The following is a 19039-nucleotide window of genomic DNA, read 5'->3' as shown; positions in this document are numbered from 1 at the left end:
CTCATGTTTTGTTGTTCAATTTGCTTGTGAAATAGCCCATGGAATAAGTGACATTGGTACCATGCCTGTGAGAAATAGAAATGGCAGTGCAACGAGCATGTACCGACCATTATGAGTACGTGGTTGCTGCAATCGCGGTATAGCAAGAAGGTGAAAAAACGCGATAGCTTGCTCTACAACTTGTATCGAACCATAAGTATTTTTGCGTCGTAAAGCAGCACCTACGAATGTGCTTTTTTACAATCCCATAGTAGTTATTACTTTGTCTGTACCGTATGATTAATGTAAGACATACTTGATGAATTGGTGTTAAATGTATGTTCTTTTACGCTTCATTACTTATTGCATGCAATAAAGAGAGGCTACTTTTTGATGGCTAATTATTTGATACGAATAGGAAAACATATGGGTTTGGTGAATAGTTCGAGCAAACTGTTGTCATGTAATGATTGACATGCCTTTGTTTTATTGTCTCAAATAAGATATTATTACCATTTTTACCTCAGCACCAATCATATACACAATTGCTGTTGCTGGTCGCTGAGGGCGTTTGCGGAATTAATCACAAATCAACTCGTTATTTCCATAAACTTGTGGTCTACTGTGAGGTGGAGGGTTGGATCTAATTAGGGTATTTTAAAACGGGAAATCCAAACGAGAAATTTAACTGTGTTCAATTATTCGTTTGCAGAGCTTCAGCGTAGACTTTCAGTTTTATTGGGCGCCTTTTTTAACTAAGACAAATAAGGATCGAGGTTCTTTGAGAAGCGTGTATAATTATAAAAAATACAGATATGCAAAATAAAGATCAGAGCTTAAAATCAACAGTTTTTGAATATTTTCCTCATGAATTCTCTAGTCTTCTATAGCCTTCGTTCGAATATAGGCAATCCTTATAATTTCAACGAATTTCTAAAACCTACAGAAATCTATAAAAAAGTGCTTTCACCAGAAAGTTTTTAATTTTTCTACAGGATCTGCAACCGAATTTCGAAGGTCCAAGATAAAAAAAATAAAGAAAATCTTTATAAAAAAGATTTACAAATTCTATTTCTCTTTCCAAAAATGATGTTATCGATGTGCGGACAGTCAGAGGTCCGAACATTGACTCTGATCACTACCTCGTTGTCAGTAAAATTCGGTCACGGTTGTCAACTGTATCGAACGAAAGATCACAGCGAACGATGCGTTACAATATCCAGCGATTGTCGGCGGAAGGAGTATCGGCTGTGTACTGCCAGAAGCTCGACGAACAGATAAGTGCAATCAACGTTAGCGACAACATCAACGATCTATGGGAGTCGATCCATGGAGCGGTGAGCACAACAGCACTAGAAGTGGTAGGCACTGCACAGAGGCGGCCCAGGACGGGTTGTTTCGATGTGGGGGGTCAGAGAGTGACAGACGAGAACGGTGCCAGAAGCCGGAAGTTGGTGTCGGGTACCCGATCGAATAGAGATCGGTACAAGAAAGCAAGATCAGCCGAAAAACGAACTCACCGCAGGAAAAAGAAAGAATATGAAGAACAAGTGATTAGCGAGGCGCAGGAAAAAATGGAGCAGAACGATATGCGGAGGTTCTATGAGTCTGTCAATGGCGTGCGGAGAAAGACAGCGCCATCTCCCGTCATGTGCAACGACCAACAAGGGAATTTGCTAACAGATAAAACTGAAGTGGCTGCCAGGTGGAAGCAACACTTCGAGACTGTTGAATAGTGGAAGTGACGGTGCATCGGTGAGCAGAATAAATATTAGCGACGATGGTCAAGCTGTGGAGTCGCCTACGCTAGATGAGGTTAAAAAAGTTGTTAAAGAGCTGAAAAACAATAAGGCTGCGGGGAAGGACCAGCTCCCGACTGATCTTCTCAAACATGGCAGTGAGCAGCTTTATGAACCATATTATGTCGAAAAGACGAGGAAATGCCTGCTAGCTGGTTGGACGGCCTCATTTGCCCTCTCTTTAAGAAAGGGCACAGACTGGAGTGCGCCAATTACCGAGGAGTAACCTTCCTTAATTCGGCGTACAAAATTATGTCCCGTATTCTGTTCAACAGATTGAGACCGCTTGAAGAGTCCTTCGTCGGCGAATACCAAGCAGGTTTTCGTAAGGGCCGATCAACGACGGATTAAATGTTTACCCTGAGACAAATCCTTGATAAATTCTGGGAGTACAACTTGCAGACACATCATCTGTTTATTGATTTCAAGGCGGCGTACGATTCAGTGAAACGGAATGAATTATGGCAAATTATGCTTGAACATGGTTTTCCGGCGAAACTGATAGGCTGATTCGTATAACGTTGGACGGATCGAAATCAAGTGTAAGGGTTGCGGATGAAATATCGACGTCATTTGTTACCTTAGATCAGCGGTTCTCAACCTTTTTCATGACAGGTACCCCTTCGAACTTTTGCATTAACTGAGGTACCCCCTAGAACAGAGGCTTCTGAGCCTCTTGAAAAGATGTTTCCAAGCCTTTTAAAAGAACCTCCCGAGCCTCTTGATTAGAGCCTTTCGAGCTATATGCAAAAAGGTTTTCGACCTCTTAAAAGAAAGCTCTTAAAACGAGGCTTCCGGGCCTCTTGAAAGGATGCTTCTATGCCCCTTGAAAGAAGGCTTCCGAGCTCTTTGAAAGAAGGCTTCCGAGCCTCTTGAAAGGAGGCTTCCAAGATTTTTGAAAGGAGGCTTCCAAGATTCTTGAAAGGAGGCTTCCGAGCCTCTTAAAGGTAGCCTTCTGAGCTCCTTGGAAGGCGGCTTCCAAGACTCTTTAAAGGAGGCGTCCAGGCCACTTAAAACGAGACTTCCGGGCCTCTTGAAAGGAGGTTTCCGGGCCTTTTGAATACAGACTTCCGGGCTTCTTGAAAGGAGGCTTCCGAACATCTTGAAAAAAGACTCCTGAGCCACTTGAGAGAAAGGAAAGGAGGCTTCCGGGCTTCTTGAAAGGAGGCTTCCGGGCCTCTTGAAAGGAGGCTTCCTGGCCTATTGAAAGGAGGCTTCCGGGCCTCTTGAAAGGAGGCTTCCGGGCCTCTTGAAAGAAGGCTTCCGGGCCTCTTGAAAGGAGGCTTCCGGGCCTCTTGAAAGGAGGCTTCCGGGCCTCTTGAAAGGAGGCTTCCGGGCCTCTTGAAAGGAGGCTTCTGGGCCTCTTGGAAGGAGGCTTCTGGGCCTCTTGGAAGGAGGCTTCTGGGCCTCTTGAAAGGAGGCTTCCGTGCCTCTTGAAAGGAGGCTTCCGAGCCTCTTGAAAGGAGGCTTCTGAGCCTCTTGAAAGGAGGCTTCCGGGCCTCTTGAAAGGAGGCTTCCGGGCCTCTTGAAAGGAGGCTTCCGGGCCTCTTGAAAGGAGGCTTCCGGGCCTCTTGAAAGGAGGCTTCCGGGCCTCTTGAAAGGAGGCTTCCGGGCCTCTTGAAAGGAGGCTTCCGGGCCTCTTGAAAGGAGGCTTCGGCCCTCTTGAAAGGTGGCTCTCGGGCCTCTTGAAAGGAGGCTTCCGAGCCTCTTGAAAGGAGGCTTCCGGGCCTCTTGAAAGGAGGCTTCCGGGCCTCTTGAAAGGAGGCTTCCGGGCCTCTTGAAAGAAGGCTTCCGGGCCTATTGAAAGGAGGCTTCCGGGCCTCTGGGAGGGAGGCTTCCGGGCCTCTTGAAAGGAGGCTTCCGGGCCTCTTGGAAGGAGGCTTCCGGGCCTCTTGGAAGGAGGCTTCCGGCCTCTTGGAAGGAGGCTTCCGGGCCTCTTGGAAGGAGGCTTCCGGGCCTCTTGGAAGGAGGCTTCCGGGCCTCTTGGAAGGAGGCTTCCGGGCCTCTTGGAAGGAGGCTTCCGGGCCTCTTGGAAGGAGGCTTCCGGGCCTCTTGGAAGGAGGCTTCCGGGCCTCTTGGAAGGAGGCTTCCGGGCCTCTTGGAAGGAGGCTTCCGGGCCTCTTGGAAGGAGGCTTCCGGGCCTCTTGGAAGGAGGCTTCCGGGCCTCTTTGAAGGAGGCTTCCAAGCCTCTTTGAAGGAGGCTTCCAAGCCTCTTTGAAGGAGGATTCCAAGCCTCTTTAAATGAGGCTTCCGGGCCTCTTGAAAGGAGGCTTCCGGGCCTCTTGAAAGGAGGCTTCCGGGCCTCTTGAAAGGAGGCTTCCGGGCCTCTTGAAAGAAGGCTTCCGGGCCTCTTGAAAGGAAGCTTCCGGGCCTCTTGAAAGGAAGCTTCCGGGCCTCTTGAAAGTTGGCTTCCATGCCTCTTTGAAGGAGCCTTCTGAACCTTTTAAAAGGAACCTTCCGATCCTCTTGAAAAGAGGCCTGCGGGACTCTTATAACGAAGCTTCCAGGCATATTGAAACGACTCCTCCAGGCCTCTTGAAAGAAGTCGCCCAAGCCTCTTGAGATAAGACTTCAAAACCTCTTAAAAGCCAGGCTTCGAGCAGCTTGGAAGAACGCTTCCGAGAAGCGTAGAAAGATGCTTCTAATCCTCTTGCAAATTTAACGAAATAACCGACCTTTTCGAAAATAAGCCTTTATTCCTCTCAAACGAAGGCTTCCGAAAATTCGAATTCTAGATTTCAGTTAAGAAGCATCGATCTGGTAAATTGCATAATTTGCTTTCTTTTAAATGTGTCCATTCGTTCGATGTTTTGTACTACGTCCGCCATTACGCATTTTTATCCGAGGTACCCCCTTTGTCTAGCGAAGGTACCCCCAGGGGTACATGTACCCCAGGTTGAGAACCGCTGCCTTAGATGGATTAAAGCAGGGTGATGCACTCTCGAATCTACTGTTCAATATAGCGCTCGAGGGAGCGATTAGGAGAGCTGGTGTGCAAAGAAGCGGTACCATTATCACAAAATCGCATATGCTCCTGGGATTTGCGGACGATATCGATATTATCGGGATTGATCGCCGTGCCGTGAAAGAGGCTTTTGTGCCTTTTAAGAAAGAGACAGGACTCACGATCAATACCAGCAAAACGAAGTGCATGGTCGCTGGCAATCAACGTGGGTTCATTAATGGTGGTGGTAGCGAAATGGTGCGGGATGGTGAAAAGTTTGAAGTGGTAGAAGAATTTGTGTATCTTGGAACATTAGTGACGTGCGATAATGATGTTACCCGCGAGGAAAAAAGACGTATTGCAGCTGCAAATAGGGCTTATTACGGACTTCGGAACCAGTTTAAGTCCCGTAGTCTGCAAACGAAAACAAAACTCGCGCTGTATACTACTCTGATTCTTCCGGTGGCTTTATACGGCCATGAAACATGGACATTAAAGGACGCTGATCGGAGAGCTTTCGGAGTGTTTGAGCGTAAGGTGCTGCGGACAATACTCGACAATACAGGAGAACGGTATCTAGCGGCGCCGCATGAAAATTGTACCATGTGTATTATGGGCTGGATATTATTGAGCTTATTCAACAAGGCAGACTACGGTGGGCTGGTCACGTTGTTCGTATGCCGGAAGAACGTCAAGCGAAGATAATATTTAGTAGAGAACCTGGAAGAGGCCGCAGGCTTCGTGGAAGGCCGCGTACACGATGGCTTTTTGCAGTTGAAGAGGACCTGGGGGCGCTCAATGTTCAGGGCGACTGAAAGCGATAGGCCCAGGATCGAGTCCAGTGGAGAAGGATACTCCATTCGGCGTAGATTCATCGAAGAGCTGTAGCCCATCAAGTATCGAGTAAGTAAGTAGTTTTATTTACTGAACTTGTAGTAACATCGTCTTTTAGTTTTTTTTCTCCAGGTAACAAATATGGTTTTATAACATTCTTCAAAACATCGGTTTACTTTTCAGTATGCTATAAAACCACAACGAATTCGTAGATGTCACTAGGGAATCGCAGCTCTACGTGGTTGCTATAACAGCTTTGTTTGAACCTGTTGAGAACTTGGCAACGGAAATACAATGGATTCATATTCACATAATGAGTTAAACGGACGTACTTTATCTTCATTTCTCTTCTATTTTCGTCCTTTTTTACTTCGTTTTGCTTTCAATCTGAAGCTTATTTACATTTCAGATCATCAAGATTATTTAAAGGTTAAAATGTTCTCATACATTATGACGCCCAGTTTTGCTTAACAAAAGCGCAATAGCATATCATCATAAACTGTTGTCCTCCTTGATCATGTCCGCTCCTTTATCCCCAATCATGTATGCCAAAGCTGCGGTATGGGCCGACGGCGGCCGCGGTATGATTCCAATATCCACGACCCGTAACTTTTTCATACCGTGTACCCTTAGTCGAGCGTCTACTACGGCAGACGAATCCGATTCGGGTCCCATCTTGCATGTTCCCACCTGCAATAATACAATAAAAAAATATTTTTTCCACTGTTTGTCTTGCGTCTTCGATCTAATTCTCACATAATGATAGTACGTGCCGGTTAACGATTTCGCATAACAGCCCCAGTAATCATCACTATTGAACTCAAATTCTTCACACCCTGGCAGCTTACGCGTGTACTGTTCCACTCCGATATCGATAAACGGCTTCTGACCGGTGATCTTGATTGCTTCCTTGATAGCGTACACCAGGGCTTGCAGGTCACGATCGTCCTCAAAATACGTGTAGTTGAACAGCGGGTGATCATATGGGTTAGTGGATTTTAACTTGATTGATCCTTTTGATCTGGAGTGCATTAGCAACGGCAGATACATGAAAGCACGTGTATTGAACAGTGGACGAAAGTATGTCTCTCGGATCACATCATTCACTCTGAAGTAGGTCCTTCCAGCGGTGGTTGAGTCATCTCCTACCTGAAGGGCAGACAAAATAATTTCCAGATCAGGCCACTCTGGTTCGTCGGGATATGGCGAAAAGGGGGATTTGACATACCCTACTGTTTCCGTAAAAGGAGACGTGAACGGTCCTTGGCCGAACAGGTATTGAATCATGTTTGGTAGCGTTATGAGGCTTTCAAAGTTAATGTTGTTATCGATAGGCTTGGTGACAAGGAAAACTGGACCAATTACACCCGGATGCTCGTAAAGTGTTTCACCAACTGGCAAATCTTTGATCACATTTATGCCAAGCTCTTGGAGGTGATCTTTGGGTCCTACTCCAGAAAGCATAAGAAGTTTTGCACTACCGAAGCCTCCAGCTGATAGAATCACTTCCCGTTTGGCTCTCACTGTGAATGTTTGTTTGTTTCTCGTGTATTGAACACCATAAGCAGTTTTCGAGGAGTCATCAATCAGAACCTTCGTAACCCATGCTTTGGTTAGCACATGTAGATTTTTGCGCTCTCTAATGGGGTTCAACAGAGCTCTTGCCGCTGTCCATCGTAATCCGTTTTTGGTATTTGATTGGATATAAGACGAACCTAGTTGCTCCCTGGTGTTGTAATCAATGTAAGGAAGTCCATACTCTTCGGCACTCTTTATAAAGGTTGACGACAAAAGAGTGCGATAAGGAATATCCTCCACCGATAAATACCCATTCGTGCCATGATATCCATTGTCTCCAAAATCTCTTAGGTTTGCATCTTCTGCTTTGATGAAATATGGAAGCACCTCGCGATAACTCCATCCAGGATTTCCGGAAGCATTCCAACCGTCAAAGTCGCGAAAATTGCCCCTCGTATAAATCATGTTGTTGATGATCGTAGATCCTCCGAGCCCTCGACCATGGTGAAAAGCGCACTGCTTGTTGAAAAGCCCTTGACATCCTTTCGGCTGAGGCTCAGTCAAATATCCGAAATTGTAGTCCGTTGCGGTTTGAAAGAGGAAACCTCCTGGAATATCTTGAGCCGCAGTGATCTCCGCTTTCCCAATCTCCAGCAAAAGCACTTTCACAGCGGGATTCTCAGATAAATGGTTTGCAACGGAACATCCGGCTGGCCCAGCACCAACGACAATAAAATCATATGACTTTCGTATCTTTGGGTTTGGATTTCCGTAGTCTAATCCCCACGCACTACTGAAATCAACGTAATCTCCGAGTGTGTTGTTACCATCTGGGCCCAAGCGAGTTAATTTCCGAACTATAGTTGCAACGGCCGATCCGGATAGGAAGACGATCAACGCGAAACTTGTGCAAATGCTGGGCTTCATTCCGTTCCGAGGGGAGACCTAACGGTAACTGAATGGTTGTTGTTTTCTGATATGATAAAGTGAGTCAATTAAAAGCTAAGAAGTGTGTGCGTTTTTTTGCTTTGCTCGATGGAACTAGGAGGTTCATGTAACAATACCGGTCTCATTATTCTCCTAGTTCAAGTCAATTGCACGCAAGGCTTCGAACCTGAATGCATCCGCATATTAGTTGAAATCAGAGTAGAACAAGAGTACGCCAAATCCATATCAATTTGCTCTGTTTTGTTCGGTAGAATATGTACCTTATTCTTTTCGGTTTGTGTGTAGCTCATCGAACTGGATGAGATGATTCATCAAAAGTAAAGCCGTACTGCAAATTTGTTACTACCTCTTACTTTCAATGATCAAAATGTATTTACGCATGAGACTTTCCGTAGCTAAGTGGTAAAATGCGCGGGTAGAAAGCTAACCATGCAGAAATAAGGTGTATGGAGTCGATTTAGAGTCGAGAGATAAATTGCACGGTGCCTATCGGAGTGTGAATAATTGCAGGATTGTATTGGATTTATGATTCACTGGCTGACCCGTCGAACTTTGTCTCACCCAAAATTAATTAGTTAGCACATACATTTATTTCGAATTCACAATTTGTGTTTTAACGTTTGCTTTGCAATTCGATTTTATTTGACAAACATCAAAACTTTTTTTTTCCTCATGCCAAATTTGGTTCCATTTGCTTGATAAGTTCTCGCGTTATGCTACGTTTAGACAGTTCAAGTGAATTGAGCAAGTTGCTTGAATTGAACGCGAATTGAGCGTATACTCACTGGCGGATTTAAGCTGGGGCACGATGGGGCCCACGGTGTAAAAAAATGGATTATTATCGAAGTTTCATGTACCTCTGATTTTTTTTCACAGAAAGTTAGGCAAGGTCATTAGAAATGAGTTACGGGGTGTTTTAAAATATTTCATCGGCGATTTTTTGAAAAAAGTGATTTTTATTGTTTTCTTCTCTAATATACCGTACAAAAAGTCAATTGATAACCCAACACAAGATCAATCATTGTAATTAATCCTCAAAATTGAAAATGTACACATTTGTAGACTTTTTTTTAGTAGAAAACCTATCTTGAAATAGATCTAAATATTTGAAAAATATCAATTTCTGTAATTCAAGCCTTCCTAAACTATGTTTTTATTATTTATTTTATATATTTTTGCGTTATTTTTAATTTTTTTAGCAATTATCATCTTTTTCCAGCCCAAATATGGTTCTCTATTGAATGTTGTAATCATATTTCTTTCAATCGACATTCGCACTATGAGACCAGCCCATTGTCAGTTTGCCACATTTTAAAGGGTTCATATTTTCCTCTGGATACAGTGTCTCATCATTTGTGGGGTACATACCATGTTCAATAACCTAATATTGTTGGCAGCACATTTTGCTTGAAAACCCTAAAACCTTACTGGCCTGCTTCTTATAATTACCACGTTTCATGTCCGAAATAGATGATTGGATGGAGTTATACAGAGCAAACTCCATATCCGGTTGCATGTTACAGAAGCTGCATCGTTGCTACAAGCACAACTGTCTCACATTTGATTGATTTCATATTTGTGTAAGTCATCCATACTTTTATAGCATTAGCATTAGCATTGTTACGGTGTAATTCGTAGATTGGACACTAGTGATACTCATGTTTTACTTTTGAGATCCTTATCTAGAATGCTATCAGAAATCAAGAAGAGGAGTGGTCCTTGATTCCAGTCTTAAACAAAAATAACAAAAGCATGAGGATTACTACTCCTGGCTACGCCCATCTTCACCGTAACTACACACTTAAAATAAATCGCAGATTTCTGTGAAATTTCATCGAAATCTCAACAGCAGAACTGTTCGGTAAAAATTTTACAGATTTTTTGGTGGTTTTGACAGTTAAACAAAGGAAAATTCGCAGAAAATCGGTGAAATAATTACCGAACAAATCTGCTGTTGAGATTTCGGTGAATTGAAGCAAAATTCACCGAAATCTGTGAAATGATTTAAGTGTGTAGGGAGAGGAAGGAAGTGTTGATGTGGTACTTACTTAACGAGAGGCCACCGACTTAGCGACACCCTCATAAGTACCACGGAGTTGGATAATGAGGAAGGTATTCGTTGGGTCAGGATTTGCCTGTAGCTGGCAATGTAACCGTGGTAGATCTTACCCCGTAACACACCACGTAAAGGTATCTACCCAGCATATCACTCTCCAGGCTGTTTTTCTTTCCCGAAAAGCGATTTCGCGCTGAAAGTTTTCGTGAGGAAGCATGCTGTCCTCCTGAGATTGAGTGAGCATTACGAACCCTGGTCATGAGACTAATTTACTTAATTACTTAATTACTTAATTTAATTTATTTTTAATTAAGTCATCCATACTTTTATGAGCAGTAATCTGGTAAGCTGTGAAAAACCCGTTTTTGCACCCAAGTAGTAATTATGATTTTATAATGTTTTTGAAGATAGCGATTTCTTCAGGTGTGCTATGAAACCATTATACATATATAGCTACAACAATGTTACTAGGGATCCCATTTCACAAGCATTCCAATGTGAACTATTGCTTCAACGCCTCCAATCATCTCCTGTACATCCTCTTATTTTTATTTCTATCCGTAACAATGTACTTCATACTGGTAGTGTGTTATTGATATGTCCTTTCTCATCATCTCTATCTTTAGTGAGACAAAAGTCTCCACCACTACTCTGCGATCGTTTCATAAGGAGCTTAATTTCATCCGCAAAACCTAGGAAACTGCATATGCATAAGCTCTGCCAAGATGAAGATGTGGAAGATGTGGCTCATACGCATGAATTACAAGCAAAATCCATCATCAAAGGAGAAATCATTCTGAATCTCATAAAATACGGCGCATTCCAGTGGGCAGGTCATCTAATAACAATGTCAGAAGATAGAATTGCAAAAACAATATTCATCAGAGTTCAATATAGATGCCAGAGATAGATTATTATTTCAGCAAAGATTTCAAATTATAATAAAAATAACACTAAAAATACTTTAGGAACGCTTTAAGTTAAGTTAAGAACGCTTCAAGATAGGTTAACTATATAGATACGAGAAAGGCAAAAAGGCTTCAAATGTGTATATAATCAATTTTGAGGGGTAAATTACAATGATTGATCCATTGTTGGGTTATCAATTGACTTTTTGTACGGTATATTAGAGAAGAAAACAATAAAAATCACTTTTTCAAAAAATCGCCGATGAAATATTTTAAAACAACCCGTAACTCATTTCTTATGACCTTGCCTAACTTTCTGTGGAAAAAAATCAGAGGTACATGAAACTTCGATAATAATCCATTTTTTTACACCGTGGGGCTCGAGACCCATCAAATAAAATAATTCCCTGAAATCTAATTAGGGGAACTGTTTCGATCTGCATCTTACTGAACATACATTCATCTCATCGCGAAACGAAGGAATACAGCACCAATTTCGACGCTTCTTGTTGTCAACATGCGTGCTCACTGCTCACAAAAATAAAAAATGAATAAAATTGCTTCCCATTACTTTGTATTTGATGGGATGAATATTTGTGCCATGAGATGAATTCCAGAAGCAGTTCCCCTACATGCCTTCCTCCATTTTAATTTCTGGAAGAAACTTCCGCATTATTGGAAAATACATCGTAAATGCCTGTAACAATTACTTCACAAATTCCTTTCCAAATCTATCCGAAAATCTTTTAGGCGTTCCTTTGAAAATTTCTTCGAGAATTCATTCTGAAATTTCTCCAGGAATTTCTTCGAAAATTTCTTCTGAAAATTCTTTACAAAATTCTTTCTACTTCAAGAATTCCCTCCAAAGATAATTTATAATGTTACGCCATGTATAATTTTTGACATTCTTCCCGGAATTTTTTCGGAAAATCCTCCGTGAAGCCCTTTGCAAATTTATCCATATATCCATACATCCATTCATTGGAAGTTCCTTTTCCGTTTAGTGTCATCATACAAAATTCGTGCATGAATTATTCCGGAGTTTTTTCCTTAAATTTATTAAAGAATGGAATAGGAAATCCTAAGGAAATTTTTGGAAGGATTTCTAACGGAAATATCAAAATAATTTCCAGATGAAATTGTCAAAGGAAGTCTTTCGGAAGTTCCTTCAGGAATACCTACGAAAATTGTTTTAGGAATACCTTCGGAAATTTCTTTAGGAGAAATCCTTCAAAAGCTTCTTTAAGATTGCCTTTGGAAATTCTTTCAGGATTTTCTTCAGATCTCCAGGAATTCTTGCGAAAATTCTTATAGGAATTCTTTCGATCATTCCTTCAGATTTTTTTTAGACCTTCGGATATTCAATTTGTAATCCTTTAAGCATTTTTAGGGAATCTCTTAGAAAATCCTTTGGAAATTCTCTTGGGAATAACTTCAAGAATTCTTTAGAAATTCCTTCAGAAAATCCTTTTGAATTCCCGTTAGAAACTCGCACAAAAACTCCATTAGGATATCCTATTTCATACTTCAATCATTTTCCGGAAGAATTTTTCCTGCCGGAATTTTGAAAGGAATGTTACCTTGTTTTACTACAGGAATTTCTGGAAATATTTATAAAGGTCTTCCAGGAGGTTTTACGAATGAGGATGGATGTTTTATCAAATGAACTGAGGAGGGAGTTTTTTTTTAATTTTTTCCTGCAGGAGTTCCCAAAAGCATTTCTGGAGGATTTTCTGGAGAAATTTTGGAAGAAATTACTGCAGGAATTTCCAAATGTTTTGCAGGAAAAATTTTCGAATGAATTGTTGAAAGAATTTCCAAATAACAACCTGAATAGATTTTCGAAAATATTTTCTTAAATAATTTCTGAAGGAATTTCCTGAAGAATTATTAAAGGGATCCACGAAAGAATTTCTAATGGAATTTTCACACAAATGCAATTGGAATTTTCATATAAACTTTAAGATTTTTACAGGATTTCATTCGGAAAACTGGCAAGATTTCCGTCAGGGACCATCATAGTAGAACAAATCCTTGTTTTCAATCTGGAATCATGGACTTCATTTGAAATTTATTCGATTTTATTCGAAATTTTCATCAAAAATTTGTCTAAGAATTCTTTTAGAAAATCGTCGGAAATTTCCTTCAGGAATTCCTCCAGCAATACGCTCAGATTTTTTTCAGGTGTTACATTCCCTCGGCTCCCGTAATTCCGCCGGAATTCCCTTCAGGAGTTACAAAACGAATTTGATTTTTTAAATTTCTTTGTACATTTCTCCAAGAATTCATTTGCAAATTTCTCCAGGTATTCTTTCGGCAGATTCTCAGGAAATTACTTCGAAGATAGATACAGAAACTGTTTTGTAAATGCATCAAGATATTCCTTAAAAAAATCAATGAAGAAATTCTAGGAATTCCTCCAGAATTTCCTAAGAAATTTCTTCCAGAATTAACTTCTTCGTAAATCTACTCCGAGATTTCTTCGAAAATTCTTTCGGAAATTCCTCAAAAGGTTCCTTTAAAATTTTCTAAACGATTTTTTTAAAGAATTTATTCGGAAAGTCCTATGGAAATTTGATCGGAATTCTTACGGAAAATTCTTCTTTTGAATCAGGAAGATCTAAAAAAATTCCCTTAAGAGAATTCCTTAATTTTTTTAAATTCCTTTAGGAATTCCTGTGGAAATTGGTTTAGGAATTCCTTCGAATTATTTTAAGAAATTGCTTCAGCAATTATTCCAGGAATTTCTTAAAGAAATGCTTCCAGTGTTTTCGTTAGAGATCCCTCTAGGAAGAAAATCCTGGAATTTATTCAGGACTTTACTAAGCATTTCTCTCGATTTTTTAAGGAATCCCTTAGGACCATCCTCTGGAAATTAAATTAGATATTGCCTTTCCGAGACCTTTACGCAGAGATTTACGCAGTATTTCTTTCAGGAAGTTTCTAATTAATTTCCGGAGAAATTAGCAAAGGTCTTTCAAGAGAATTTCCTGAAGGATTCCCTGGATGAATGTCGAAAGGAACTCCTGGCATAATTTTCTTATTTATACCTGGAATTAATTTTTGAAGGAGTTCTCAGATGAATTTTCTGAAAAATTTCCTAAAACATATCCCAAAGAAATTCCTGAATCAATTTTTTTTTGGAAGGATTTCTCCTAAAGTAATATTCGAAGGTATTCCTAAAATAATTTTAGCAACTTGTGAAGGAATATCCAAAGCATTTTCCATAGGTATTTCCGTAGAAATTTTTAATGTAGTTTCAAGAGAATTTTTAAAAGTGTTTTCAAAGGAATTGCTAAAGGAATCAACGAAGAAATTTTTGAATTTCTGGATTTATCTCCGAAATCATTTGCGGAGAATTTTTCGGGGAAATTTTGTCCAAGAATTGTAGAAAGAGCTCTTGCTGGAAACTCCGGAGGAATGACAGGAGAGAATGGAATTTACGATAATATTCGAAGGTATACCTGAAATTTTTTCTAAAGATCTTCTACAGGAATTTCTGAAAGTTTTCTATATTTTTTTTAATCCAAAAGAATCGTTTAAGCTATTTACGAAAAAGTTAATTCCCCAGGAATAATTATGAATTATTATTGATGCCCCACCATCACACAGAGCTTTGGCGCCGCCAGTGCGTCTAATCACCTTCATACACCTCACGAAATGAAAGTTGGACATGTTCAACTTTAGGCAAGTCAATTGAATTCATCTGACTTGCTCAATACACTTGCCCTGTCAAAACGTAGCATTATGCAGAAATTTGTGTTTCATTTATATGGCGGAAGGTGTCTCGAACCATCTTAAGAACCTTCCCCGGCCCCAAAACCCTCTGCATAAAAAAAAACAATCTCTTAAGAATGGTCCATAATAGCACATTTCAAAATCTAGCCCTGAGAAAGCCACATCCATTAGCAACTTATATTTATGTTATAAAAATATGTTATTTTTATCTCAAAATTGAGCCCATACAATTTCGGAAGGGAGCATCCATAAATTACGGAACGCTTAGAGGAGGGAGGGGGTTGTCTGAAGTGTGACGATCAATAGAACATTTTCAGATGTTTCGTACAAAACGTGTGACATAGAGAGGAAGGGCGGTTTGTAAATGGCCAATTGTTGTGTTACATAATTAATGGATTTTTCAAAATATGAAACTTGATGCTCGTAAACCGGTCAATGCTTTATTTCGAAATCTTGCATACACAATGGCTAGACATGCCAAATAAATTAACAAAAATAAAAAGAGTATTGAGCACGCTATTTCAAGGGCAGCAGGGACTATGTCCAAGGGCTTGACGATCCCTCCCCAGGCCATCTGCGAGTTGTGGGGCTTGCCTAGGATGTGGTGGGGTTTGACAGTGGGCCCTGTTAAACCTCTATAAAAAGCTGCATGTATCCGCAAGTAGGCCCCACCAAAGCGACCGTGTGCCGCTCAAAGCGCACAAGCCCAAGTCCTGGTGTTAGGTGGGACGCTAAACAGCCCTGACACGACGGCCCTCCGACGAGACAGGAGGTTTGCGCTGGCCCAATAAGCCGCCTAGAAAACCAATCATTACGAACAATATAAGAGATAATGCGACTCGATATAATCGGCAAAGACCTAGGCGACGAATACAGGATCACGATTGGAAGCTTGGAACATGGAATTGCAAGTCGCTAGGTTTCGCAGGTTGCGACAGGATGATCTACGATGAATTACATCCCCGCAACTTCGACGTCGTGGCGCTGCAGGAGATTTGCTGGACAGGACAGAAAGTGTGGAAAAGCGGGCATCGAGCGGCTACCTTCTACCAAAGCTGTGGCACCACCAACGAGCTGGGAACCGGCTTCATAGTGCTGGGAAAGATGCGCCAACGCGTGATTGGGTGGCAGCCAATCAACGCAAGGATGTGCAAGCTGAGGATAAAAGGCCGTTTCTTGAACTATAGCATCATCAACGTGCACTGCCCACACGAAGGGAGACCCGACGACGAGAAAGAAGCATTCTACGCATAGCTGGAGCAGACATACGATGGATGCCCACTGCGGGACGTTAAAATCGTCATCGGTGACATGAACGCACAGGTAGGAAGGGAGGAAATGTATAGACCGGTCATCGGACCGGATAGTCTGCACACCGTATCGAATGACAACGGCCAACGATGCATAAACTTCGCAGCCTCCCGCGGAATGGTAGTCCGAAGCACCTTCTTTCCCCGCAAAAATATCCACAAGGCCACATGGAGATCACCTAACCAAGAAACGGAAAATCAAATCGACCACGTTCTAATCGACGGTAAATTCTTCTCCGACATCACGAACGTCCGCACTTACCGCAGTGCGAATATTGAATCCGACCACTACCTCGTTGCAGTATGCCTGCGCTCAAAACTCTCGACGGTGTACAACACGCGTCGAAGTCGGACGCCGCGGCTTAACATTGGGCGGCTACAAGATGGTAGACTAGCCCAAGAATACGCGCAGCAGCTGGAAGTGGCACTTCCAACGGAAGAGCAGCTAGGCGCAGCGTCTCTTGAAGATGGCTGGAGAGATATTCGATCCGCCATTGGTAGCACCGCAACCGCTGCACTTGGCACGGTGCCCCCGGATCAGAGAAACGACTGGTATGACGGCGAATGTGAGCAGTTAGTGGAAGAGAAGAATGCAGCATGGGCGAGATTGCTGCAACACCGCACGAGGGCGAACGAGGCACGATATAAACAGGCGCGGAACAGACAAAACTCGGTTTTCCGGAGGAAAAAGCGCCAGCAGGAAGATCGAGACCGTGAAGAAACGGAGCAACTGTACCGCGCTAATAACACCCGAAAGTTCTATGAGAAGTTAAACCGTTCACGTAAGGGCCACGTGCCACAGCCTGATATGTGTAAGGACATAAACGGGAACCTTCTTACGAACGAGCGTGAGGTGATCCAAAGGTGGCGGCAGCACTACGAAGAACACCTGAATGGCGATGTGGCAGACGAAGATGGCGGTATGGTGACGGACCTGGGAGAACGCGCGCAGGACATAATTTTACTGGATCCGGATCTCCAGGAAATCCAGGAGCAGATTGGCCGGGTGAAGAACAACAAAGCACATGCGGTTGACCAACTACCAGGAGAGCTTTTTAAACACGGTGGTGAGGCACTGGCTAGAGCGCTGCACTGGGTCATTACCAAGATTTGGGAGGAGGAAGTTTTGCCGCAGGAGTGGATGGAAGGTGTCGTGTGTCCCATCTACAAAAGGGCGATAAGCTGGATTGTAGCAACTACCGCGCAATCACATTGCTGAACGCCGCCTACAAGGTACTCTCCCAAATTTTATGCCGTCGACTAGCACCAACTGCAAGGGAGTTCGTGGGGCAGTACCAGGCGGGTTTTATGGGCGAACGCTCCACCACGGACCAGGTGTTCGCCATTCGCCAAGTACTGCAGAAATGCCGCGAATACAACGTGCCCACACATCATCTATTCATCGACTTCAAAGCCGCATATGATACAATCGATCGGGACCAGCTATGGCAGCTAATGCACGAACACGGTTTTCCGGATAAACTAACACGGTTGATCAAAGCGACGATGGATCGGGTGATGTGCGTAGTTCGAGTTTCAGGGACATTCTCGAGTCCCTTCGAAACCCGCAGAGGGTTACGGCAAGGTGATGGTCTTTCGTGCTTGCTATTCAACATCGCTTTGGAAGGGGTAATACGAAGAGCAGGGATTAACACGAGTGGTACAATTTTCAATAAGTCCGTCCAGCTATTTGGTTTCGCCGACGACATAGATATTATGGCACGTAACTTTGAGAAGATGGAGGAAGCCTACATCAGACTGAAGAGGGAAGCTAAGCGGATCGGACTAGTCATCAACACGTCGAAGACGAAGTACATGATAGGAAGAGGTTCAAGAGAAGACAATGTGAGCCACCCACCGCGAGTTTGCATCGGTGGTGACGAAATCGAGGTGGTAGAAGAATTTGTGTACTTGGGCTCACTGGTGACTGCCGAAAATGACACCAGCAGAGAAATTCGGAGACGCATAGTGGCTGGAAATCGTACGTACTTTGGACTCCGCAAGACGCTCCGATCGAATAGAGTTCGCCGCCGTACCAAACTGACAATCTACAAAACGCTAATTAGACCGGTAGTCCTCTACGGACACGAGACCTGGACGATGCTCGTGGAGGACCAACGCGCACTTGGAGTTTTCGAAAGGAAAGTGCTGCGTACCATCTATGGTAAGGTGCAGATGGCGGACGGTACGTGGAGGAGGCGAATGAACCACGAATTGCATCAGCTGTTGGGAGAACCATCCATCGTTCACACCGCGAAAATCGGACGACTGCGATGGGCCGGGCACGTAGCCAGAATGTCGGACAGTAACCCGGTGAAAATGATTCTCGACAACTATCCGACGGGCACAAGAAGGCGAGGTGCGCAGCGGGCAAGGTGGATCGATCAGGTGGAAGATGACTTGCGGACCCTCCGTAGACTGCGTGGTTGGCGACGTGTAGCCATGGACCGAGCCGAATGGAGAAGACTCTTATATACCGCACAGGCCACTTCGGCCTTAGTCTGATTAAATAAAATAATAATTGAGCACGCTATTGGTCTCGATATTTTCCCTCACTCGATGGAATTCAAAGTCCCTTAAACTTATCATACTGCATTTCCACCGTAAGTCGATACTTTCCTTACTCAATATTCTCCAAGTGAAGAAATTTCCTAAAGCATTTTCACCTCGCTAATTCGATGTTGTCAGAATCACTTCACATGCCCAATATATATGATGTTGAGCCATTGGTCCGAATGCCATTTGGTCGGATGCCGATTGGCCGAAAAGCTAAAAAGCTTATATTGTGAGTAATGAGAAGTGAGTAATAAGAATTATATGAAGTGTGCAGCGAGAAGTCAGGAATGAGACATATCGCACATCTCATAAGAAATGAGACGTGAGAAATAGGAAGTAGTGAAAATAGTAATGGAAATAGTGAAAAGTGAGATGTTTGAAGTGAGAAATTTGAGAAGTGAGAAGTGGAAAATGAAACATGAAAAATCAAAAGTGAGAAGTAAGAAGTG

General features: G+C 42.7%; 1 protein-coding gene across 1 annotated transcript; it reads right to left on the bottom strand.

Moving 5' to 3' along the window:
* Nucleotides 1-5740: 5740 nt before the first annotated feature.
* Nucleotides 5741-8011, bottom strand: LOC134224193 (glucose dehydrogenase [FAD, quinone]-like). Its single transcript, XM_062703480.1, has 2 exons — nucleotides 6313-8011; nucleotides 5741-6246 (listed from the first exon to the last, which is right to left on the bottom strand). Exons 1-2 carry the CDS (start codon nucleotides 7999-8001, stop codon nucleotides 6049-6051), a joined length of 1887 nt encoding a protein of 628 aa, XP_062559464.1. The 5' UTR covers nucleotides 8002-8011; the 3' UTR covers nucleotides 5741-6048.
* Between the last annotated feature and the right edge of the window lie 11028 nt (nucleotides 8012-19039).

Source organism: Armigeres subalbatus, chromosome 3, assembly GCF_024139115.2.
Source record: "Armigeres subalbatus isolate Guangzhou_Male chromosome 3, GZ_Asu_2, whole genome shotgun sequence".
Classification (NCBI taxonomy): Eukaryota; Metazoa; Arthropoda; class Insecta; order Diptera; family Culicidae; genus Armigeres; species Armigeres subalbatus.
This window is presented reverse-complemented; position numbering and strand designations above follow the sequence as displayed.